The following is a 26,874-nucleotide window of genomic DNA, read 5'->3' on the forward strand; positions in this document are numbered from 1 at the left end:
CAACAACAACCCAGTGAGGTGGGCTTAGCTGAGAGAGAAATCCATGTTAGTCAATTTCATGACTTTTCTGCCCCCGGGGTCATTCTTGAGTGGTGCCAGCCAAATCACATCTCCAAATCTTGGACTCTGGATGAGCTGTCCTCACCCTCAAGCTCTCCAAATAGATGGACTCCCACACAGCTCATCGGATTAGTCTAAACTCGGATTGAGTAGTCCAGTGATGTCTGATCCTCCATCATTTTTATCTTTTTTTTAACTTAAAAAAAATTTATTAGATAAACATTAAAAATATTGGACACAGTGCAACATTTCTGGCATAAACATTTCCATATGGTGTTTGGATCTTACAACAATTACATTTTATATCCATTACATAGGTATATGTAGTCAGTCAGATTACCTGTCAGTTGATTCTTTCTTTTATATAATTACTAACTATACAAATACATATCCAATTCTTACCTATCATACATTCTTAATACCATAGTTTCCGATTCTTAACTTGTTTTTCTGTCCCGGCCTTTTCCCCTCATTTCTAACCATCGGTACCATTTGTCCCAGATTTCGTGATATTCCGTCTCACCCTCGTCTTTTAGCTCTAGAGTCAGTCTGTCCATTTCTGCACACGTCAGTATCTTATTTATTATTTCTTGTTCCGAGGGAGTCTCCTTATTTTTCCATTTTTGTGCAAAAACCGGGTCTTTTTTTGCTTCATGCTCTTGGGAATCCTAGGTCAGAACACTGATGGGATGCCATCCAGAAGAAGTGGGCCAAATGGTTGCCATCCAACTGGTATTCCATTTTTCCCTCCTGCGGTCAAAGGATGGCTGGAAAGAGTAGAACCAAAGATGTTGGATGTCAGAAATGAGATATGGAGGACTTGCTCCATCTCCTTAGCTTAGAGGATCGTTGGGAGGTTTGGACCACTGATTGCCCCAAAAGGGAAGGAGACACGAAGTCTACAGGAACATCTACCTCTCTGTTTAACTGATCTCTTTCTCTCTCTCTCTGTCTCTTGCAGGCCTGTTACCTTTGCTACAACCTCCTGGTACTAGCCAACGTGGTTGTGGGAACCAAGCCTGCATCTCCAAAAGAACAGGTAAGATGGGGACCAGGGGTCAGGACCAGCAGGAAAAGTAGCATCAGAAAATGGAGGGAAGTATGCAGTGGAGTACCCCAAGGTTCTGTTTTAGGCCCAGTACTCTTCAACATCTTCATCAGTGATTTGGATGAAGGAATAAATGAGGAACTCATCAAATTTGCAGATGACACCAAGCTGGCAGGAATAGCCAACACTCCAGAAGACAGGCTTAAGATACAGAAGGCTCTTGACAAACTTGAACATTGGGTACTATATAATAAAATGAAATTCAATGGTGAAAAGAGTAAGGTTCTACATTTAGGCAAGAAAAACAAAATGCAACAAAATGGTAGGTGGTACCTTGCTCAACAGTAGCAACTGTGAGAGGGATCTTGGGGTTCTAGTGGCCAACCATTTAAATAGGAGCCAGCAGTGGGCCAAAAAAAAGCCAACACAGTTCTAGGCTGCATAAACAGAGGGATAGAATCAAGATCATGTGAAATGTTAATATCACTTTATAATGCCTTGGTATGGCCCCACTTGGAATCCTGCATTCAGTTTTGGTCGCCATGATGTAAAAAAAGATGTGGAGACTCTAGAAAGAGTGCAGAGAAGAGCAACAAAGATGATTAGGGGACTGGAGACTAAAACATATGAAGAACGGTTGAAGGAACTGGGTATGGCTAGTTTAATGAAAAGAAGGACTAGGGGAGACATGATAGCAATGTTCCAATATCTCAGGGGTTGCCACAAAGAAGAGGGAGTCAAACTATTCTCCAAGGCACCTGAGTGTAGAACAAGAAGCAATGGGTGGAAACTAATCAAGGAGAGAAGCAATTTAGAACTGAGGAGAAGTTTCCTGACAGTTAGAACGGTTAATCAGTGGAACAGAAGTTGCCTTCAGAAGTTGTGACTGCCCCAACACTGGAAGTCTTTAAGAAGATGTTGGATAACCATTTGTCTGAAATGGTATAAGGTTTTCTGCCTAGGGTTAGGGTTAGGGTTAGGCAGGGGGTTGGACTAGAACACCTCCAAGGTCCCTTCCAACTCTGTTATTGTAAAAATAAAAGGCTGTGTTCAGACCAACCTTAGACAGCAAATCTTATGTTAAGAAAATATATGTACATACAATTCCATATATTGGAATAATGCGTACATGCGGTGTGTGACATTTAGCCTGGCAGCTGCTCAATTTTGAGGGGAGCATAAATTTCTCTTTGATAGCTCCACTGGAGCCAGATTGCTTGTACAACTCGCTTACACCTGTGGTTGTAAGCCGCCCTGAGTCCCCTCAGGGAAAAGGGCGGCATATAAATCCCAATAAAACCTAAACCTAAGTGCAGAAATGCTGACTCAGAGCATCTGGGGGTCTGGGGGAAGGTGCAAAATTGATGTGGAGTTGTAGTTGGCAATTAAGGACTAAGAGGCGCTTAACGGAGGGCTCTCGCAGGGGTTCAGCGCACACTGGGAAGCCACAAACCAGCACCTGAGCATGTTTATGTGTGCCAGGCCATTGCACGAAGGTGGAGTGTGGTTTATTCGGGCTTTGCCACATTGATGGTTTATTAACATAGATTTATGGCATCATCAGTTGTGTGGACGCAGCCAAAGATAATATGACCCATGTTTCAGGAAGAAGAGGGGGGGCAGGAAAATGCTCTTAGATTATAGATTACAGATTAACAGAGTTGGAAGAGATCACGCAGGTCATCTAGTCCAACCCCTGCCCCATATAGCAGAAGACCCTATGCTATTTCTGACAGATGACAGTCTAGTCTCTTCTTGAAAGCTTCCAGGGATGAAGCTCCCACAACTTCCGAAGGCAACTTCTGTTCCATTGCTCTCTTGCATGTTTGCACCATGACTGATTGTTGAAACAGGCCTGTCTAATGGTGTGCACCATCCAGAGTCACAGTTGTGAGATGGAAGGCTACACAAATTTAATAAGTAAAATTAAAAAAGAGAGAAAGTGAAATTGGAGGGGTCAAGAACCATGTGAGATGCAAATATTTCTGCTATTCCCTTACTTAAGGCCTTCAAATACATTTTGCCAGGTCTGGAAAACAATAGCAATTACAATCGCAGCACAAATGTAAGTTAATTGCATGCTTAATTAAGGGTTTTGCGACTTGCCCTGTTGTGCGAGTTCAATCCAGAAAATGAGTTAATTCAGTTACTAAGTCCTGCATGTTGAGTGGAATGATGTGTATATAACATGTAGTTCGGCCACACTCTACAGCTAGTAAAACCAAAGCACAAATATTTCTGTTTTGTATTGTTTCAGGATCGCATTTGGGTCATCTGGGCCAGAGGTTTGTCTTCCGAGCTCTCGGACTCATGCTGGAGCCCATCTTCAGGGAACGTCTCTCTAGCAGATACATACTCTACTACAGTGTTTTTCAACCACTGTGCCGCGGCACACTAGTGTGCCGTGACATAGTATAAGGTGTGCCGTGGGAAAAAGACTTTATATATAGTCAATATAGGCACAGAGTTAAAATTTTTTAACATTTTCTAATGGTGGTGTGCCTCGTGATTTTTTTCATGAAAAAAGTGTGCCTTTGCACAAAAAAAGTTGAAAAACACTGCTCTACTAGAGAGAGAGTTCCCTGAAGGTGGCATCCACTACAACTCCAAAAACCCAGGAGACAAAACCTCTGGTCCCGGTGAGCGACCCTGACTGGATCCTGCAACATGAACCTGGAACAGTATTTTTCAAATTATAAGACGCACCTAAATTTAGAAGAGGAAAACAATCAAAAAAAGAGTTTTGGCCTCTGCACATCGCATCTTCAGTCCTTTTGGGGGGGCCCCTTTTCAGCCCATTTTTAGGCTTTTTCTGCCCGATTTTTAGGCTTTCGGCCCATTTTTGAGGCTTTTTTTCAGCCCGTTTTGGAAGCTTTTTTCAGCCCGTTTTTGAGGCTTTTTGGCCCATTTTTTAGGCATTTTTTCAGCCCATTTTTAGGCTTTTTTGACCCGTTTTTGAGGCTTTTGGGCCCATTTTTAGGCTTTTTCGGCCCATTTTTAGGCTTTCTGGCCCATTTTTGAGGCTTTTTTCAGCCCGTTTTGGAAGCTTTTTTCAGCCTGTTTTTGAGGCTTTTTCAGCCCATTTTTAAGGCTTTTTTTCAGCCCATTTTAGGTTGTTTCTGACCTGTTTTTGAGGATTTTTTGCCTGTTTTTGAGGCCTTTTTCAGCTCGTTATTTGAGGCTTTTTTGGCCTGTTTTGAGGCCTTTTGGGCTCGTTTTTGAGGCTTTTTGGCTTGTTTTTTCAAAAGAAACAGGCCGAAAAAAGCATAAAAAATGGGCTGAAAAAAGCCTTGAAAGGGGGCTGAAAATAAGCCCTGAAAATGGGCCAAAAAAGGCCTGAAAAAGGGCTGTGCGGAGGCCCAAAATGGCTGGCAGATGGACAGGGCTTTGGCAATATTCAGTCTATAAGATGCACAGGGATTTTCACCCCCTTTTGGGAGACAAAAAAGTGCATCTTTTAGTCTCAAAAATACTGTATATATTCACCTTCATTTGTGTATCGTTTCACTTTGCAAGTGAGGTGCCAAACAGAAACTCCTCTCTGAGTTAAACCAGCTATGCTGGCTAGGAATTGTGGGAGTTGTAGCCTGTCACATCTAGAGGGCACCGGTGGGAGGTGAGAGAAGGGGGATGTCAGATTGTAATGGGATGTGGGAATGGCCTTGAGAAACTGGAGGAAGTGCTGCAGACATGACAAAGGCCAAACAAGTGGCAGCAGAAGGGATGAGGGCCTGGAAAACATCTCAGAAGGGATCCTCCTTAGTTTCTTAAACTATAGGGTTGGTGGTGCAGAGATATATTTTCAGATTTGCAAGATTCTGTCCATGTAACTATTTTAATGAAAAGAAGGACTAAGAGAGATATATGATAGCAGTCTTCCAATATCTCAGGGGCTGCCACAAAGAAGAGGGAGTCAAGCTATTCTCCAAGGCACCTGAGGGTAGAACAAGAGGCAATGGATAGAAACTAATCAAGGAGAGAAGCAACCTAGAACTGAGAAGAAATTTCCTGACAGTGAGAACAATTAATCAGTGGAACAATTTGCCTCCAGAAGTTGTGAATGTTCCAACACTGGAAGTTTTTCAGAAGAGATTGGACAACCATTTGTCTGAAGTGGTGTAGGGTTTCCTGCCTAGGTAGGGGGTTCAACTAGAAGACCTCCGAAGTTCCCTTCCAAATCTGTTATTCTATTCTCTTTCCTTATTCTATTCTATTCTATTCTCTTTCCTTATTCTATTCTGTTCCGTTCTGTTCTGTTCTCTTTCCTTATTCTATTCTATTCTATTGTCTTTCCTTATTCTATTCTCTTTCCTTATTCTATTCTGTTCTATTTTATTCTCTTTCCTTATTCTATTCTGTTCTATTCTATTCTCTTTCCTTATTCTATTCTATTTCCTTATTCTATTCTATTCTGTTCTATTTTATTCTATTTCCTTATTCTGTTCTATTTCCTTATTCTATTCTGTTCTGTTCTATTCTATTCTATTTCCTTATTCTATTCTCTTTCCTAATTCTACTCTATTCTATTCTATTCTATTCTATTCTAACCTTATAATAAAGTAGAATTAGTTCATCTGGGCAGCTTTCCTATTAGGACTACCTCACCAAGCCAGCACAGATTGAGTCCTTTTCCATACCCTGAAATGCAACATGTTCTCTTCAGTGCTCAGGTTAGCTTTGCTCCTGCTGCCTTCTCCGTCACTCCCCAATGAATTCTTAACCTGGTTCCTCTTGGCCATTCTCCCCTTCCTCCTGCCTCCTCCCCAGGGCCACCTCCAGAAGCTCTGCCTCCGGGTGCAGCAGCACATCAGCAGCAGCCTCCGCGAGGACCCCACTCTCCTCTACCGGACCAAGCTGAAGAACTTGGCTGCCCAAACCTATGTCAAGTGGCAGGAGCTGCTGTCGCAAAGCTGGCTCCAGTTAACTTGCTAGCAGGTAGTTTTCTTGGGGGTGGGGGGAGACCTTTTCTGCCCGTCTTCCAGAGCTTTGACTTAGACCAGGAGTGTGATTGAAAATTTTTAACAACCGGTTCTCTGCCCAGTTGCTAGGTGGGTGTGGCCAGGGGGGAGTGGCCTTGTTGGCTTCCTGCACCATGGCAGCGGGGTGGTGGTGGTGAATTCACCATCCCCAGGCTCCGGAGGTGTTTTTTGAGCCTCCGGGAGGGTGAAAACAGCCTCCCCTGTGCTTCAGAGGCTGGAAACAGTCCCCTTTTCCAGACTTCCGGTACGTCCGGTAGACCCATTTTCCCCTCTCCCAGAGCCTCCGTGTGGTGTTATGACTCCTGGGAGGGGCATGGTGGGGTCAGCTGGTCCTTGTAACTACCGGTTCGACGAACCAGATTGAAATTAACATCCAGTTCACCCAAACCGGTTCGAACCAGCTGAATCTCACCCCTGAGTTAGACCCACTCCCACACACACACACTCATATGCAGCTAAACATCCTTGGGGGGAGGGGATGCAAGTGGAACCTTGAAAAAAAATTCCTCCTGTCCACCAGTGGTGAAATTCAATGTTTTTACTACCGGTTCTGTGGGTGTGGCTTGGTGGGCGTGGCAGGGGAAGGATACTGCAAAATCTCCATTCCCTCCCCACTCTGGGGCCAGTCAGGGGTGGCATTTGCCGGTTCTCCCAACTACTCAAAATTTCCGCTACTGGTTCTCCAGAACCTGTCAGAACCTGTTGGATTTCACCCCTGCTGCACACCTTGCATTGCATGCAAAAAAAAAAAAGGAAGGCGCAATGTTAGAGCCAGCCTGTTGTGCATTTGGGGGGAGGGAGGGCATAAAAGGCAGGAAAAAGGGAGGGAGAGAACCCCCCCCCCAAGCACCAGGCTGAGGAAGTTCTCTTGCACAAGCTTCCTCCCCTCCGCTGCACGGGTGAACAAGTGTCCTAATCCGTGTGTGTCTCTGTGTGTGTGTGAACATTTGTGCTGGGTGCCATTTGGAATATATATTCTGCTCCAGGCAACGAATATTCTGATTCAGCCTTGGAACCGAGCACAGCTCTGGCAGCTGCAGTTCCAGTTTACAGCTGTCTTGTTGCTAATTGCACATTACACCCCACCCCCTCCCCAGCTGGTGGCAAAAAGCCCACCCTGCAGCACGTGGGACTGGGGAGGAGCGGAGCGGAGCGGGCTGGCCCCGAGACCCTTGGCTGTGAGTCAGGCCAAAAAAGGCTTTGCTTGGATGCTGGGCCTCAGCAGCTGGCCAAGAAACAGAAGTGTGGGCCGATGTGTGCTGTTGTGCAGTGAGACACACCCCTGTGTACTTTCTGTTCCCGCTGCCATTTGCAAAAAGCTCCTGAAGCCAGGCTTCATCACTTCACCCCAAGAGGAAGCATTTGAAAGCCCCCCCCCCCCCTTGCAACCAACTGGAACAAAATGGGTCCCAAAATGCGAGATTTGTTTTTATTTTCAGTTTTGGGGACGAGCTGAGGGGAATTGGTAGGTATTGAGGGCCTCAAACACAATCCTTTAGACCAGTGGTTCTCAACCAGTGGGTCAGGACCCCTTTGGGGGTCGAACGACCCTTTCACAGGGGTCGCCTAAGACCATGGTCTTAGGAACCGAGACATCAATTTTATGGTTGGAGGTCACCACAACATGAGGAGCTATATAAAGGATCGCAGCATTGGGAAGGTTGAGAACCACTGCTTTAGACCAAGCAAGGGGTGGGGGACCATGGGACTTTTCTGACGTGTGAACTTCAACTCCCAGAATTCCTGAGCTGGCTTGAAGAATTCTGGGAGTTGAAGTCCACAAGTCAGAAAAGGCCCATGGTTTCCCACCCCTGCAGTATTCTTCAGCCTTGGCATCTTTAAGATGTGTAGACTACGCTCCCAGAATTCCTGAGCCAGGAATTTTTGTGACTGGTGGATTTCAACTCAGGAATTCTGGGAGCTGAGGTCCACCAGTCATAAGGATTCCCGGCTGAGGGATTCTGCGAGTTGAAGTACACAAGTCATAAAACCCTCTTTTATTTAGATGGCTGTGAATTATGGTCATTCACAGCCTGTAATGATTCGCAAACAGTCTGTGAAGATTCTGACAGATGTTTGCTCCTTGGAACGCTGCCAAAGACCTAATTGCCAATTAGTTTTGCAAGGCCAAATGTAGCACAGAGTCAAATAGGACTTCTCAGAGCTTGAACCAACTAGATGAACTAATTGCTTCCTGCAAAGGCTCACGCAGTTTGCACCTATTTTTTGTCTTATGGGAGGGGCCAATTATCTCCAAGCCTTACTCCTGAGTCATCCCTTTTTTCTTAATTGTTCTTGCCTCTCTGCACATGCACACACTGGGAACAGGCTCCCACTGTTCTTCTGCTTTGCTGATGTCAGACTCCGGAGGCTCCTGAGGCAGCACATAACAACCAGATGGCCCTGGCCCTGTCTCTGTCTCCGACACAGAGCCCTCGTCCGAGCCTTCCCCAGACCCCAGAATGGCCCATGTTCCTCCCCAACCTCCTCACTGTCCGACTCTGCTGCCAGCTCCGCAGACCACACTAGCTACAGCATGTTCCTGGTCTGTGACTGAACCAGTGGGTTGAAAGAAAGAAGAAAGTAGGATGCAGTTGGATCTTAGGAACAATGTCCCATTGTTGGAAGATGGAACAAATGTTTGTGGAGGTGGCATTTATTTAATTCCCCCCCCCCTTCCCTGATAGACTGAGCGTTATCTGCACTAACTTTCAATATGGATTCCTGCTTCTGCCAAAAAGAAGAATTCCAACTCTTAATTATCATCCCCGATTCTACGGACCAGTGACATGAAATTTTCTTCCCAGAAGGTCTGGCCCCTATCATTCCCCCTCTCCCCCTGACCTTTTTAAAATGGGGCCGTCTTGAGAAACTATCGCGAAACCAGTGGAGTTGAATTCCTGGCCCGATTTAAAATTCTTCCTCCAGTTTTTTTTACGATGCCAAAAGATCAAATCAGACAGCGTCCTGTAGGTAGGATTGATTGAGATGGCTTATGCCGATCCTAGTTTAGCCCCTGGCCTCTTGAATTTGGGGGATTTTATTTTATATTTTTAACATGGAAAAAAAATTGTCCTGGCTTCCAAACTTCTTAGCCTTGTTGCTTTGAGACAAACCCTCGCTTTGTTCTGACATTCAGCCTTCTCTTTGGGAGGTTTTGTAACCTATTTTTGCAGAGGTTAAAGCGGTGAAGAAATGCTGGAGTCAGATCAGTGGTGAAATTCCAAAATTTTTTACTACCGGTTCTATGGGCATGGCTCGGTGGGCGTGGCAGGGGAAGGATACTGCAAAATTCCCATTCCCACCCGGGGAGGGGTAGGGTGGGTGGGGCCAGCCAGTCTTCCAACTATTGATTCTTTGAACCAGATTTGCCCAAACCAGTCCGAATTGCAGACTACAGGAACCATTTACACCACTCGGGTGACCCTGAGGACACAGGTAAACCTCCAAGTGGCCTCAAGGACCCGCTAGAAGGATGCAAATGACGAGCTGTCTGCAAGGAATATAAATCCTTCCATTCTTTGTTATGCTGTCAGAGCTGAAGAAGCTTCTTGGATGAGAAGGGAAATGTCTTCAAAAGACAAAAAACAAACAAACCCAGAAAGGCCAGTTGCCTCCTGAAAAAGCACCTTTGGGTCACCTCTGCATTTCTCTTCTGTATTCCTATTGCGACTTGCTGCTTTGCAAATGATGCCGTAAAAGTTTTATCGTTTCCTCCTGTAGCTTTGCATTATTTGTGCTGCCAGCTGGTTGCTGGCCATAACTAAATTATAGCGATAATAACATCCTCCACCCCACCCCCTCCAAATAATTGGACTAATTTTTCCTGTTGGGGGAGGGGAGAAGAGGGCGCTTTTAGAGGTTTTCAGGACCACACTTGAAACTAGGAGCTTTTAACCCTTTGATCCACAGCCACAAACACACACAAAAAAAGGTCTGAAAATTATTTCCATATCCTCTCTGCTGAAATCACCGTATATCTGGCCACATCTCAATGCCTTTCATATTCAGGTCTCAGCTGGCCATAGAAACACAAAGTGTGACTTTGCGCCCCCCCTCTCCCTCCCTCCCTCCCTCTCCCTGTCTCTATCCCTCTCTGTCTCTCCCTCTCTGTCTCTCTCCCCGTTCCCCTTCCTTCTCCCTCCCTCTCTCTTTCTCTGTCTCTCTCCCCCTTCCTTCTCCCTCCTTCTCTCCCTCCCCCCTCTCTCTTTGACCACATCCCATGGACACCCCTGAAGTTAGCACGCAAACCAAGATTTGGGTTGATGGCAGCTGTTGATAATGCAGGCTGTGAATTTCATGAGATCCCAGACGTGTAATGGCTCTTAAGAAAGGCTCCAGTGTAATCTGAAACCAGGCCAAAAAGGAGGAGGAGGAGGAGGAGGAGGAGGAGGAGGAGGAGGAGGAGGAGGAGAAAGAATAAGAAGAGGAGGGAGGAGGAGGAGGAGGAGGAGGCGTTTCGCTTCTCATCCAAGCAGCTTCATCAGTTCTGATGGTGGGGAGATGGAAGGATAGATACTGACAGTTGAGATTGGATGGTGGGAGTGGGTGGAAGGATGGGTTCTGATAGGATGGGGGAGGGGGAGATGGAAGGATCGTATTTCTTTCAAGTCATCTGGTTGTTAGCACTCCCCCTGAGAGCTCTTGAGGCCACTTGGGGGTTTATCTTGCCCTCATGGTCACCAGGGTCCAATTGGTTGAGGAACCTTCTTGAATTGGTGCAAGGGCTGCCTTGTAACCTGGAGATAGGTGGCATCGTATCCCTCCTCCTCTCAGGTGACCCTGAGGGCACAACCCTTCCACACACACCCCACCCGTCCTATCAGAATCTATCCTTCCATCCCCCTACCATCCACTCTCAACTGTCAGTACCTCTCCTTCCATCTCCCCACCTTCAGAACTGATGGACCTTCTTGGATGAGAAGCGAAACAAGGCAACACCTGGAAAATCCTATCCAGTTTTGGTCGCCACATTACCAAAAAGATGTTGAGTTTGGGAGGAAAGTGCAGAGAAGAGCAACTAAGATGATTAAGAGCCTGGAGACTAAACCAATTGAAGAATGGTTGTGGGATTTGGGTTTAGTCTAGAGAAAAGAAGAACTAAGTGGGACATGATAGCAGTCTTCCAGTATTTGAGAGGCTGTCACAAAGAAGAGGGAGTCAAGCTATTCTCCAAAGCACCAGAAGGCAAGAATCAATGGATGTAAACTAATCAAAGAGAGAAGCAACCTGGAATTAAGGAGAAACTTCCTAACAGTGAGGACGATTAACCAGTGGAACAGCTTGCCTCCAGAAGTTGTAAATGCTCCAACACTGGAGGCTTTTTTTTTACTCCCCAAAGAGAGGCTCACCAATAGCTTTGGGCTAATAGATTTCGGGAAAGGATCCAGCCCCTGGGATCCGGTCTCGTTCCACCTCGCATCCAGTCTGTATTACCCCCTCCCTGCCCTGCTGCCAGCCTTATCTGCCACCTGACCAAGAAGCTGAGCCGTCGCCAGCATCCTTGTACGCAAACATGATGGAAAACAGAAGCCCCCTCGGCTAACTCTATTACTCAGGAGCTTACTCATCCCAGACAGAGTGTTCTGCGTGACCCGAAATCATGGAGAAGGGGGGGGGGGAGGCAGGAGGAAATGACTTCATGGTGTGGCTCTAATCAAGGGAGCTCAGACCTGTGACTGCCCCATTCATCAGGAGCCGGTGTGTGTGTGTGCGTTGTCATTGGTCTCCTGTCTGGGTGCCTTTGGACGGATAAGCTGAGAACGGAAAGAATCGGAAGGGCGTTGATAGGCGAAGGCGTGGCACAGGTGTTTCCTAGAATCCATGTTGCTCCTATGCCAGGGGTGTCAAACTCAAGGCCCGCGGGCCACCCTGGAAATAGCACTGGCCCCCGGTACTTCTGCCAGTGAAAAGGGAGCTCGGGAGGGTTGGCCCTGCCCACCCTGCCCACGCCTACTCAGCCCCCCCCCCCCCCCGAAGTCAAACACAACCCTGATGCGGCCCTCAATGAAATTGAGTTTGATACCCCCTGTCCTATGCCATTCCTTCAGTTGCCCTCGGCCCTGTTTTCCTGGCACGGTTTTCCAGAAGACGGAAGGGGGTGTTCCTTCGAAAACGACCCAATTTCGGTTCCTGGTAACTAGTCTTGGGCTGGAGTTGCCAACGGAAAAGGGTCTTTGCCGGGTGAGCTCAAAACTTTGGAGGTTTTGTGGGTGTCTCGTGCCCAGGAGACCCCCCCCACACACACACACCATTTTTCCGTAGCCAGAAAGAAGATTGGCCAGAGATGTTCTGCTGATTCCAACAGATTTCCCCTTCCTCAATTTCAGATTGGGGGGGGGGAGACATTAAAGTGAAAAAAAGCTGTGAGAACAGTCACTCCAGATTCTGTTCCCCAAAATGATCCAATTTTGCAGGTCCCTGCCATATTTCCCAAAATAATATGACCCCCAAAATAAGCGCTTGGCCTTATTTGGGGGGGGTGGTTCTTATTATTTTTGAGGTGCAGGAGGCGGAAGGCGTGGTCACCTCATGGCTGCTGCTGTGTTGCAATATTTGGGGGGGGGGGTATTTTAGCGCATGCACTCAAAAGCCCCCCCCCAATTGGGCTTATTATCCAGGGAGGTCTTATTTTGGGGGAAATAGAATATCAACATCCCACACCCACCCACACCCACCAGTCAACTCCCGTGCATTCCAGTAGTGGGCTCTGGTTTTTTTCACCAGGCCTTGCCCCTTGCATCCACTTCCTCTGCCATGTGCTTTCCCAGCACCAATGGTGTCAAGCCGTTCAGTGGATGCGCAGACTATATGTTCCGTCTCTCAAAATAGGCGACCCGCCAGGCGTCCCTGCGTGGGAGTTCTTGCCATCTGTCCTGGAAAGGAATCTCTGCTTTTTCACTTCCCAGGATGTGCTGGCAGTTGCTGAGAGGAAGGCGGGGAAGAAAGTCACTCTGCACGCGCTTAGGGGAGTTGTCGCTGTTTGTGCCAGCAAGATGTCACTCTCCCCCCCGCCCCTGTGTGTCTGTTGGCAGGGAGGGCTGGTAAGGTGCGCAGGTGTGGCATTGCCAACTCAGTGGAAAGAGAAGGGGGTTTGCCTTATTTTGCACCTCCCCTGGCCAAGTCACCTCAGATTTATTCCTTTTTGGGGTGTTTTTTTAATAAAAAAAGTTTTTTATTTTTGTTTCTCATACATTCACAAATATAAATTCTCATAGATATTGTCAGTATTATGAGTTATCTTTTATCATTTATAATTCAATTCTTCCCCTAAAAATGTAAGTCTAATCGAGATTGCTTTCCTGCCATCCCATGTATCCATCTTATTTTACTTTATTTCTTCTTCCCTCTCCTTTTCTCCTATCCTCCTTTCTTCTTTCCTTTTCTCCTACTCTCCCTTCTTCTCTCCTTCTTTCCTTTTCTCTTTTTCTCCCCCCTTCTTCTCTCCTTTCTTCTTTCCTCCTCTCCTTTTTCTTTTCTTCCCTTTCCTCTCCCCCACTTCTCCCCTCTTCCTCCCCTTCCTGACCTCTCTCCTACTCTTACCACTCCTCCCTTTCTTCCTCTCCTTTACTCTTTCTTCTTTCCCTCTCAGATTTATTCCTAAAGTTGTTTTTTTTTATCCCTGGCCTTTCTTCCTCTTTTAGGCCAAGATTGATGTGCTATAATGAGACATCCCTGGGAATGAAAGATCTTCTGGCAGAAGGTACAGCATCACAGAACTCGGAAAAGGATTGGGGGGGGATGAAGTGGGGACCATCCAGCCCCCCCCCATCCCACCCCACAGCTACCAACCACAACTGGGTTCTTTCATTCCCCCCCCCTCCTTCCTCATAAACTTCCTCAGCCTTTCCTCCATGTGTCTCTTATAAGGCACATCATTTCTCCCACGGCTAAGCCCACCCTGTTTACTGTTTACTGTTTTCTTTACACCCTCTTGTGCCTTTAAGGACCACCTGTTTTCAAAACAGGAAACCCACGGAAGGAATAACAACCCCTCTTCCGCCCAAGGAGAGGTTAAAATAAAATGTCATGTTTGATGGATAAGTTTTCTCTCTTCCTGGCTATTTTCTGGTGCTGTTCTTCAGAATCTATGGTGGTCTTTCATGGATGTAGGATTCCCAGTAGGTGCGGAGGGGAGATGCTAGTTGCAGCAACATCTCAGATTGGTCCTCCATGGAGAAAATTGCCAGGAAAAATCAAAGTACAGGAAGTTAAGGGCATAGAAGAGCAACCAAGATGATGGAGGTTAAAATGTATGAAGAATGGTTGCAGAAACTGGGCATGGCTAGTCTAGTGAAGAGAAGGACCAGGGGAGACATAATAGCATCTTCTGATATTTGATGAGCTGCCATAGCGAGGAGGGGCTCAAACTATTTTCCAAAGTCTTAAAGCCTTAGTAAGACCACACCTAGAGTAGTGCATCCAGTTTTGGTCACCACGCTATAAAAAAAGATGTTGAGACTCTAAAAAGAGTGCAGAGAAGAGCAACCAGGATGATGAGGGGGCTGGAGGCTAAAGCATAGGATGAACAGTTGCAGGAACTGAGCATGGCTGGTCTAGTGAAGAGAAGGACCAGGCGAGACATGAGAGTAATCTTCCAATATTCCACAGAGAGGAGGGGGACAAACTATTTTCCAAAGCACCCAAAGGCCAGACAAGGAACAATGGATGAAAACTGAACAAGGGGAGATTCAACCTGGAACTAAGGGGGAATTTTCTGACAGAACAATCAACCCTTGGAACAGAAGTTGCCTTCGGAAGTTGTGGGAGCTTCATCCCTGGAAGCTTTCAAGAAGAGACTGAACTGCCATCTGTCAGAAATGGTTCAGGGTCTCCTGCTTGTGCAGGGGGTTGGACTAGATGACCTACAAGGTCCCTTCCAACTCTGTTGATCTAATCTAATCTTAATGACCATCAATTTACCTGGATTGCACTCGTAAAATGGCTCATTTTATGATCTTTTATTTGCAATGGTTGTTAATAATGCTGCAGTTGTGTAGTGAACGCCATTGGTCAATAACTGGACCTGTTTTTAGCCAATGGGCATTTTTTTTGCCACAAACCAGAAAGCAAAGGCTGTTTTTCAACAACAATAATAATGGAAAATAATGTGGCCTGGATGCTACAAGCTGCCATAAATGGTTGCCAAGCACCAAAAACACAATCACATGATGCTGGGGGAGGGTAACCGTCAGAACTTTGAATCCAAGTGATAAGTAGCTCTGGGTGGCCCAGGGTAACTACGAATAGTCACTAAGCGACCAATCGGAAATCATGCCCCTGCAGGTAGCCCTCGACTTATGAACGCAATTGAGCCCGACATTTCTGTTGCTAAGTGAAACATTTTGTTAAGTGATTTTGCCCCCATTTTACAACTTGTGTGGGCATCACACATACACACACACACAAACACACAAACACACAAACACACACTGGGTGTGGTCTTTCGCATCCTGGCATAAATCCAGACCTGAAAACTCGACTGGCTGCGCAGAGAGACTGTAAGTGTCCTGTAGAAAGTTAGCACTTACCCCTCTCCTAGAAGGATGAAATATTCTAGGAAATATTAAAAAGGCTGAATATTATATTTCCCTGGATAAGAAATGGAGAAACACTTTTTTTAGAGGCAGGAAGCAGACTCACACTTAATAGCTCCCACCCTCCTCAATACCCACAGCAGATGTCAACACTTAAGAGATAGAGAGATAGCTAGGTCTATTCATAGGAAAATGCCCTCAGCCAAGATCCTGCAAAGGATTAGTCCTCAGCCACAATAGGAATAGGAATTGCCCAAAGCCCTTTCATGACATCATCACCCAGCAAGATTCAACCAAGTTTGGGATTGTAGACACTACAGAGTTGCCCCTGCATAGGGAGTCTGACAACCAATCAGAATACATTTCTTACACAGGGACAGGAAGCTCCAAGGGAGGCCCCAAGAGAAGATATAAATCTCTCCCTCTTTCTCTCCCACCTGGGTGCTTTTTCTTTGCCCAGGACCACAAAACTACAGTAGAGTAGAGTAGAGTAGAGTAGAGTAGAGTAGAGTAGAGTAGAGTAGAGTAGAGTAGAGTAGAGTAGAGTAGAGTAGAGTAGAGTAGAGTGGAATAAATAGAACAGAACAGAATTCTTTATTGGCCAAGTGTGATTGGACACACAAGGAATTTGTCTTTGGTGCAGATGCTCTCAGTGTACATAAAAAGACAAGGTACATTCGTCAAGAATCATAAGGTACAATGATAGTCATAGAGTACAAATAAGCAATCAGGAAACAATCAAAATCAATATAAATCATAAGGATACAAGCAACAAAGTTACAGTCTTGCAGTCAGGGCCGGATTTTCCTATAGGCTAACTATGCTTCAGCCTAGGGCCTCAAGATCAAGAGGGGCCTACATTCAAATTGTTAGCAAAATTAAAATTACACTATTCTAAAAACAGTGAACACTAAAACACTGAACCGAAAATAAGGAGAAATTCTACGCATATGACTAATGAACAAACATAAAAATGTATTGGTTAAGATCGTTTCAGCTCTGCGGCAGTTGGTTAGCCCGCCCACGTTCCCTGCACCGGCGGTCGGGTGAGAGGCGCGGCCGCTCCCAGTAGCCGCCCCGCCGACGCAGAGCCCACCAGCGGCCTTTGCCGCAGAGCAGAGCCACCCTCTATCAGGAGGCCAGCTATATATATTGATATATATTGATATATATCACAGTAATGATGTATTTTATTGTCTCTCATGTAATTTACAAACTTAAAAATGGGAGGTGAAAGGGCCTCATAAGTGGAATAACCTAGGGCCTCTTTTCATCTAAATCCAGCCCTGCCTGCAGTCATAGATGGAAGGAGATGGGTGATAGGAACGATGAGAAACCATCTTTTAAACCATCTTTCCAATCAGCCTTCATGTTTCCAGTGTCTTTCTCCCCACTTGGAACTGAACCCAGATGGACATCTCTTCCACAGCCCAAAGCTAAGACCCTGATGGTTTAGATGCTCCGAAGAAACTCAGCCGCTTACGTAAGAAGATAACAGCCGCCGCCTCCATTTCCTCTCTGGGATGATAGTTGCCAGGAGGGATTTGCTATTCTGTTTGGGCTGTTTACAGAAAAGACACACACACACACACACACACACACACACAGCTAACATCCAAGATAGCAGTCCTCTCTTTGTGCGCGCGCACACACAGCCTGGCTTCCACTCTTCCAAATTCAGTAAAAGGAGGAGCCAGATTATTGGGGGCAAGAGGCTGACTCTGTAAATGGCTTAGAGAGTGATAAAGTGGTATATAAATCCAAGTGCTATTTGCTCTCTTCCTTCCTCCTCCCCTCCGTCTCAGTGGTTAGAATGCAGCATTGCAGGCTGACTCTGCCCACTGGCAGGAGTTCGATCCTAACAGGCTCAAGCTTGACTCAGCCTTCCATCCTTCCAAGGTGGGCCAAATGAGAACCTGGATTATTGGGGGCAAGAGGCTGATTGTAAACCGCTTAGAGCAGGGGTCTCCAAACCCCTGTTTGCGGTCCGGCATCGGGCCACAGCATGCCAGAAACCGGCAAGGCCCCATCTGTGGGATACAGGCAGCATGCAAAACCACACCCACTCTGGGTCCACAGAAAACCACTTTCCACGGAACTGGTCCCCTGGTCCCCCAAAGGTCGGAGACCCCCTTGGCTTAGAGTATGCTATAAAACACTATGAAAGTGGTATATAAGTCTGGAATTGTCTCATTTGGGGTAGCATGTTATACAAATACCATCACCAAGATTTAGCCACAAACCACACACAGTGGCTTTTCCAGGGCTCTGCAAATGTGGTTATCCAGGAGAAGCCACGAACGACACAATGTGCCATCTCAGGATTGCCCCCAACTGCCTGTGACATCATCGTGGCTTCTCCCCAATGCCCCCGGGATCTCCCACCTGCTTCCTCCAAGGCCTAAGGTGTAAGATAGGAAAGCACCTTTCATTTGTGACGGACTAAGCCGCAGGTGGCGGTACATAAAAAATGCAAGCGCTCATAAAAGCCAGTGAAATGGCAGCCCCGTAATTGAAACCCCACCATAAATGGGCCAGAAGTAAAGCCCCTCTTATTTTCTTTTGGTCGCCACGATGTTAAAAAAGATGCTGAGACTCAAGAAAGAGTGCAGAGAAGAGCAACTGAGATGATTAGGGGACTGGAGGCTAAAAGAAGAGCAGGAACTGGGTGTGTCTAGTTTAATGAAAAGAAGGACCAGGGGAGACATGATAGCAGTCTTTCAATATCTCAGGGGGTGCCCCAAAAAAGGTTGCATTTTTTACCTGCTTTCAAACTGCTAGGTTGGCAGAAGCTGGGACAAGTAACGGGAGCTCACTTTGTTATGTGGTGCTAGGGATTTGAACCGCCAACCTTTCAGATCGACAAGCTCAGTGCCTTAGCCACTGAGCCACCATACCTCACCACAAATAATAATTAAATATTACACTCTCTTTAATATTTTGGTTTGCAGATGTTTCATTTCCAAACATCAACGGGGCTGATAATGTTATCTAGTTTGGTAACAAAACATCTACAAGAAAAACCTCAAATTGTGAGAGTACTATGGACTCCACAATTCAACTCTGAGCTATAAATATTCCCTTCCATCAGTACTAATAGATAAACCCTGGGTGAATGTGGGGTGTGGCTACCTCTTACTTCTTTCCCCATCCACCTTGGGACTACCTCAAATTAACACTGAGCAGATTTCCACTATCTCAGGGGCTGCCCCAAAGAAGAGGGAGTCAAGCTATTCTCCAAAGCACCTGAGGGTAGGACAAGAAGCAATGGGTGGAAACTAATCAAGGAGAGAAGCAACTTAGAACTGGGGAGAAACTTCCTGACAGTTAGAACAATGAATCAGTGGAACAGAAGTTGCCTCCAGAGGTTGTGAATCCCCCAAAACTGGAAGTCTTTAAGAAGAGACTGGACAACCATTTGTCTGAAACGGTGCAGGGTTTCCTGCCTGAGCAGGGGGTTGGACTAGAAGACCTCCAGGGTCCCTTTCAACTGTTATTCTATTCTTATTCATGGTTTGGCTCATTTTTTAAAAAAAAGCACTTTACACCCGTTTACTCAGTAGTAGCTGCCCCCGAGCTGGGTTTGCACCTCGACCTAGATTTTGGGGGGGAGGCGGGGGGGGGAAAGAAAATTGCAACCCCCCCCCCCCCCCGGGCTCGTCATTCAGGCGCCGATGCAGCGAAAGGTTTAACGGGCTGCTGCCGCCCGCCTCTAGTTTTGGCCGCGCGAGTGGTAATTAAAGCGGCTGCGGATGATGGAGCTGCCGGCGCCAGGCAGAGGAATGGGACCCCGAGGCTGGAGGTAGGGGGTGGGGGGCAGGGAAGGGGGTGGAATTTCGCTCCCTGGGCTGCGAAGCGCAAAACAAAGGTGAAGTGGGGCGGGGGGGGGGGAGATACAACACGCGGGCAAGAGAGAATGAGAATGTCTGAATGGAGCCCCTTGGACCAGCGCAGTCTACTCCTGAATCCCCAAAGCCGGGCTACAGGCAGTCTCATTGTGAATAGAGCCCCTTGGATCAGCACAGTCTATCCCTGGTGTTGACGTCCACAAATCTTAAAGTTCCCTGGTCTATAACAACTAAAAGATATACAATATATTCCAATTGTGCCTTTATCCCCTCCAAAACAACCAATATTCTGGAGTAAGTTTATTCCCTTGGCCTTCCACCAACACTGACTTTATAAAAAACCCTCCCCCCATATTTCATTATAATTATTTTCTTGTATCATCCCTTTTTTAAATTTAATTTCCGCTGTTAATTGATCATTTGTTGCCATACTCCAAACTTCATTCTACCGCTCATATCTTGGAATATCCCAAGTCCAACTATCACTTTAAGAACCTGTAGACTTCAACTCCCAGAATTCCCCAGCCAATTTTAAGCACCTGGCTGGGATGATTTGATCAGGTGATTTGGCTGATTGGTGCAGGAATTGAATCTTCTCCAGGCCCCAGCTTCTCTTATCTTGTAAACCTGGATTGGAATTGGTATATGAAGCCGATGCTGTCATTGCTGCCAATCATAGAAGTCTACCCTGTTCAGAAGTGGGCAGAAATAATCCGGCAGTTAAAGAAAAGTTTTTGGTTTTTTTGGAAAAACCTGGAAAATCCAGAGTGGAGCAAGATGCGTGTCACATAGGTAAGAATAATATCCCCCCTTTGTTACGAATGCTTGATAGCAAAATAAAGTTTTTTAAAATAAAAAATTGCTATTTAAAACCACAGCCGGTTTTGGCTGCTGTAGTGATACCGACTGGGTCAAGGTAATTCTATTTTATTTATTGAAAATCTGGGGTGATTGTGGATTTGTTGATTGGCCAAAAGTTACAATGAAATATGTTTTTTTATTTCAAAGTGCAAATCCAAGCGTGTCTCAATTCACTTAACAACCGAAGCAAGAAAGGTCTCACTTAACAACAGAAATGTGGGGCTCAGGTGGTTATAGGTCAAGGACCACCTCTACCAATAAGGTACATGTAGTATGGCTGTAGTATTGTCTCTTAGCCTTCTTAACTTCTTTACTCCCCCTCCCTTATTGGTGCAGGTGGTTCTCGACTTATGACCACAAGTCGAGCCCAAAATTTCCATTGTTAATTGAGACATTAAGTGACTTTTGCTCCATTTTATGACCTTTCTTGCCTCAGCCACTAAGCAGATCACTGCAATTGATAAGTTAGTAACATGATTGTTAATCTGGTTTCCCCTTTGACTTTGCTTGTCAAGAAGGTCACAAGAGGGGATCACATGACCATCATAAATGTCAGTCAGTTTGCCAAGCATCTGAATTCTTGGGACACAGTGATGGTCGTAAGTATGAACCAGTGGCCCAGTATATGAATTTTGATCACACAATCATGGGGACGCTGCAAAAGGTGGTACATGTGAAAAATGGTCGTAAGTCACTGTTTCCAGGGCCGGTGTAACTTTGAATCATCACTAAATGAACTGTTGTAAGTGAAGAACTAAGTGCATTGTGGCAATGATGATTATGTTGCATTGCATGTACACTCAGAGCTCCTGCATGGGAGATATATTCCTTACGTGTCTATAATTCACAGTTGGCCAGTAACGTTTTCTAGTCTACTTTCTGCTACAAACCCTTAGTTAACCATGATTGTTCTGTCCAAGCCAAGGAACCTCACAGTTTGCCATCCAGATAGACTTCTGTCCAGGGTGGATAAAAATTGATAGTTTTTTAAAATAAAAAATAAAAAAAATCGGATTTAAAAAAAAATTAGATTTTTTTAAATTTAAATCTGATTTTTTTATTGTTATCAAATTTATTTTAATCAAATGCTTTGGGAGTAAAAGATCTATCTAAAGATTTTTTTTTAAATTTAAGATACATTAATAATTTAGTTTATTCAGCATGAAATTGAGAGTTGTTTAGCATGAGGCTGTGCATTCTGTAATATTGGTGTCAACAATGGGTCAGAGGAGGAGCTGCTGTGGGACAGAGATGACAGCTGCTCTTTAAAAATTATGATTTAAATCTAGCCTTTTTTATTAGTCATTGAAAATCATGATTTAAATCATGATTTAAATCAACTTGATTTAAATCAACTCCACCCTGCTTCTGCCCCATAATTATGCCTCTTTTGCGCCTTCCGTAGATATCCCAGGAACAGTTCAAAAGAAATGTGTTTTGAAAGCCAAATCTGGCCTTAGGTTCTGTCTCAGTTTACCTTCCCCAGTAGAGTAACAGAATTGGAAGGAACCTTGGAGGTCATCTAGTCCAGCCCTCTGCTCACGCAGGAGACCTGCACTAACCGCCGAACTGCCGACCTTTCTGATCGACAAGCAGAGTGTCTTAGCCACTGAGCCACCTAGTCACATAAGCAACAGAATCGGAAAATCATTTAAAAGCAATTTACCCATGTACCCTGATCAAGTGGGATCTCTGGGTGAAAAAGGAGAGGGAGAACTCCAAGCCCCATGTTCCACACTTGTTTAAAGTTCACACCACAAAGAACATGCAAGAGGGAAAGTTGATTGGATGGGGTAAAAAGCAACCCCTCCCTTTGCATAGGCCTGGGATGGCAAACCTATGGCACATGTGCCACCTGTGGCACGCAGAGCCCTCTATGAGCACGCAAGCCATCTCCCCAACTCAGCTCCACCATGCGTGCAGCATGCCTCCTGCCGGCCAGCTGATTTTCAGGTCTCTGCTGCACATTCACGTGGGGTGGGGCGCATGCATGGGGGATGGGCATGCGCATGTGAGTTTTATGCTCCCAGGAGTCTTCAGGGAGGCCTAGGCCCAAAATGAGGCATTGGGAGGGGGTCATGTGCGCATATGTGGGGGGGTCCCCAAGCATATGCGGGGGGGGTGGGACACATGGGTTTTGTGTCACGCAGCACATTGCATGATTTCAGCACGCGACAACAAAAAAGTTAGCCATCACTGCCCTAGGTCAGGAGTTGGCAAACGTAAACACGCAGAGCCATTTGGACCCATTTCCCACAGAAAAGAAAACACCGGGAGCCACAAAGGTCCTAACCCGAAGCCCCCTGTTCAGTTCTGGAGCTGACCGGAAGTTCAGTTCCCCCACCACAGAGTCTTCTCCTAGAGCAGCATACTTTTCCCTCTACCTGTCATAACCGAAAGCCCTATCAATTGTGGAGACAACTGGAAAACCCTCCCCTTGCCATAGAGTCTTCTCCTGGCGCACTGTGCTTCTCTCCCCCCCCCCCCAGAAGCTCCTCTCAAAATTGTGGCGCCGACCGGTGACGAAGCCGCAGCAGGGGGAGGAAAGAGCCACATGCGGCTCCAGAGCCACACTTTGCTGATCCCTGGCATAGGCAATCAGTTAGAGGCAGGCAAAGGACATGTTACATATTTACATCCCATAATATCACATGGTTTCATTAAAACAAGGTCTGACATCCGAAGGGGCATAGTTGGAAGGGAAAAGGTCGTTTGCGTTCCCAGAAGAGATAAACCAGACTCCAATTTGTACTAGCAAACTTTTTTCTTATCTTGGAGCTCGGCTTGTTTATCACTTTAGGAATGTTAAACGCTAACAAACCTGAACATTATTTAAAAAGGGAAAAAATAAATGGAATGAAAATACAAAGTATCTACGTTAGTTAACTAATGACAAAACCCATGTTGCCCCTCAGAGGCAATTCAGGACTTTATGTTTTTTTCTTTGGTTTTTATACTTTATTTATACTCTGCAAGGAGCATCAATCCTTCCATTCCCCACCATCCCGTCAGAGCTGAAGAAGCTTCTTGGATGGGAAGTAAAATGTCTTCAAAAGAAAAAAAAACAGAAAGTCCAGTTGCCTCTTGGAAAAAAGAAAAAAAACCACCTTTTTTGAGTACTACAGGTTGACTTCTAACCATTCGTGACCAATTTGAAGCTTCAACAGCACTGGAAAAATGACTTAAGGACTGGTCCTCGCACTTACAACTATTTTTCACAGTTACAACCTTTCTTTGCAGCACGCCCACGATCACATGATCAAAACCCAGGTGTTTGCCAACTGGCATGTGTTCAGGGTCATGTGAGTCCGCTTAGGGCAAAGCAGAGTCAAGGGGGTGGGGAGCCAGATTCAATTAATGATGGTGGGATTCCCTTAATGCCTGCAATGATTCACTTAACAACCAAAAAAGCTCAAAAAAGAACAGGGCACAATTTACTTAACAACTGCCTTGCTTAGCAACTGAAATTCTATTCCCTGTGGTGGTCATAAGTCAAGGACTTACTTATAGGCCTTTTAGACATAAGTAGTAGAGCAGAGGTGTCAAACTGGATTTCATTGAGAGCCGCATCAGGGTTGTATTTGACCTTGGGGTGGGCGTGGCCAGGGTGGGTGTGGTCAACTTGACATCACTCATGTTGGGGGCACCTGTGGTGGCCAAGTGCTAAGGCAGCCTCAGACCCTCCCTCACTCATTATAATCCTCCTTCCTTCCTTCCTTCCTTCCTTCTTTCCTTCCTTCCTTCCTTCCTTTTTCCTTTCTTCTTTTTCCTTCCCTCTTCATTCTCCTTTCTTCTTCCTTCCCCTCATTTTTCCTTCCTTGCTCTCCTCCAACTTTCCCTTCCTTTTCTTTGTCTTTCACTTTCCTCTTTCTCCTTTCCTGACCCTTCTTACATGCCCAAATACAAAAGGGGGAACATTGTTCCTTTTGTTTTGTTTTTAGTTTGTTTTGATAGCCCTCTCCCTGAACCCTGTTTTTGGCTGCGACAGCCTCCTGCAACCCTCTGCCCACGAAAATGGGATGCTGTGCACACACTCACAAACACCCAAGCTCCGTTTTCGCTGGCAGAGGGCTGCAGGAGGCCATTGCAGCCGAAAATGAAGCTTGGGAGGGCTATGTCCCATTTTCGGCTGCGATGGCCTCCTGCAGTCCTCTGCCAGCGAAAACGGAGCTTGTGTTTGTGTGTGCACGGTATCCCATTTTCACTGGCAGAAGACTGCAGGAGGCCATTGCAGCTGAAAATGGGGCCCCGGAGGGCCATGCATGACCCTCCAAAGCTCCATTTTTGCTGGTAGAGGTACCGCGGGCCGGTCCTTTGCTGTTTCCAGGCTGGCCCCAGTGGGTCACATCTAAGCACCCCCCCGGGCCTTGAGTTTGACACCCCTGTAGTCACACATTTCTGACTGTGTGTAGCTGCTGCTTTGTTTTGGATTGAATGCTCTGGTTGTATTTTGTGTCTTGTCATTCCTTTATTTATTTGTCACTGCACAGAGAATTTATGGTCAGTGGGCAGTATGCAAAAAAACTCCTAGCAGAAACAGGAGTTTATTGTGCAACATGGGGGGGGGGGGAGGAGGAAAAAGACAGAGTGCTTTTAAACAGGTAGACCCAGCCAATCCTCCTGCCTGCCATGCTCTGTTTTTGGAATCCAACCTGAAACATTATATATGAATCTCACCGTTATGATCACTATAATTTCTCCTGCCAGATAGTCCTTCTGTCAAAACGACTCTTGCAGTTAAAATCCAGTTACTTAAACACTTCCATCATAGGCTTTAATGCAAACGGGGAAGATTAATGAAAGGTTTAGACATTTCTCCTTACCTTTTTTCATGCTTATCTTTCGGTGTTTGCTCGGTGATTATTCCAATCCTCATTAAATCATTATCGCTGTTGCGAAAGTGGGGCAGTCATTATTCAAAAATTAGTTATTTGCTCTTGGAATAAGAATTATGATCCTGGTAATAACTTGGCGGGGAAGGCATCAAGAGACACTGAGGCATCTTGTTTTTAGGGGGCCTTAGAGGTTTATTGTTCCAAATCAAGTCCCGTTGGTGGCTGCTCCCTTTGCTTCCTTTTAAAAAAATATATGACATTCTGTCCTGGCTTGACGGTCTCTGGAGTGAGCAGAGGAAGTATGTGCCAGCCTTCAAGGTTGACCAAGCTCCAGATTATTAAAACAAGCGAGATAAGCTATTGTAACAGAATTCTGACTGCATTTTCTCTTTCCCTCCTCTCTTATACCCCAGGGAGTTGGGAAAGAGTCAGTCAGACTCTCATTTCTAATGCTGTCCCTGTTTCTTGGGCTCTGGGCATGTTGAATACTTTTTCCAAGGTCAGCTCCGTGGCTCACTAACCGATGAGAGGCTGAGTTATCTGTATGAAGGACACTTGGTTGGTGAAATCCCAAAATGGACAACACTCCCTTGCAATTAGTATTACGTATCTGCAAAGTAGACCCGGCTACAGAATGGGGGTTAAAGCAGGAGTGCCCAATCGTGGCGACTTTAAGGCTTGCAGACTTCAACTCCCAGAATTCCCCAGCCAGTTTATTTTATTTATTTTGTCAGACATAGACGAGATAACAGGTATAAACATGGACATGAACAAAGGAAATGAGTACAAATAAATGGGGACAGTAGGACAGGGGCGGTAAGCACGCTGGTGTGCTTATGCACCCCCCCCCCCTTTACGGACCTCTTAGGAATGGGGTGAGGTCCACAGCAAACAGTTTAAGGTTGAAGCTGTGGGGGTTTGAGGATGTAACAACATCCAGGCATTCCAGGCATTGACCACTCTGTTGCTGAAGTCATATTTTCTACAAACAAGTTTGGAATGGTTTACTTTGAGTTTGTATCTAGTGTATTATTGAGGTTGAAGCTGAAGTAGTCATTGACAGGTGGGACATTGTAGCAAACAATTTTGTGTACAACACTTAGATCAGACCATATGTGGCGTAGCTCCAGCTTGTCCAAGTCCAAAATTTCAGGCCTGGTGGCATAAGGGATTCTGTTGTGAGCAGAAGAGTGGAGGACTCTTCTCGTGAAATGCCTCTAGACCCTCTCGATTGTATTAATGTGGATTCCAGGCAGACGAGCTGTATTCGAGGATTGGTCTGGCAAAGGTTTTGTATGCCCTAGTTTGCAGTACAATGTTAACAGAGAAGAAGCTTCGCAAAATTAGGTTAACAACTCTTGATATCCCTTTAACTGGGGTTAAAGAAGGGATGCCCAACCTTGGTGACTTTAAGACTTGTGGGAAAGAAAAGGAAATATTGTGGCTCACCAGTGTCCAGAGGAGCTGGCAGCAGATTCGGACAGTGAGGAGGTTGGGGAAGAACCTGGGCCAGTCCTGGAGTCTATGGAATGCTCTGATGAGGGCTCTGTGTTGGAGGCAGAGAGGGGGCCAGGGCCGTATGCCATTTGCCAGCTGCCTTCGAAGTCAGACATCAGTGAGGCAGACGAACAGCTGGAGCCTGTTCCCAGTGTGCGCATGTGCCGAGTGGCCAGACGAAGGGAACAGCTAAAGAACAGGGGTTGACTT

At 45.9% G+C, this 26,874-nt stretch overlaps 1 protein-coding gene across 1 annotated transcript in view; it reads left to right on the forward strand.

The window, feature by feature from the left end:
• Positions 1 to 14,080, forward strand: part of FAM178B (family with sequence similarity 178 member B) — a 260,763-nt gene extending 246,683 nt beyond the window's left edge. The window contains exons 9-11 of the mRNA XM_032229885.1: positions 1,022 to 1,099; positions 5,876 to 6,043; positions 13,731 to 14,080. Of these exons, the coding sequence (XP_032085776.1) occupies positions 1,022 to 1,099; positions 5,876 to 6,040 (243 nt within the window). The 3' untranslated portion in view covers positions 6,041 to 6,043; positions 13,731 to 14,080. The remainder of the gene's footprint in view (positions 1 to 1,021; positions 1,100 to 5,875; positions 6,044 to 13,730) is intronic.
• Positions 14,081 to 26,874: the final 12,794 nt, after the last annotated feature.

The sequence above is a fragment of the Thamnophis elegans genome, chromosome 13 (genome assembly GCF_009769535.1).
Source record: "Thamnophis elegans isolate rThaEle1 chromosome 13, rThaEle1.pri, whole genome shotgun sequence".
Lineage (NCBI taxonomy): Eukaryota > Metazoa > Chordata > Lepidosauria > Squamata > Colubridae > Thamnophis > Thamnophis elegans.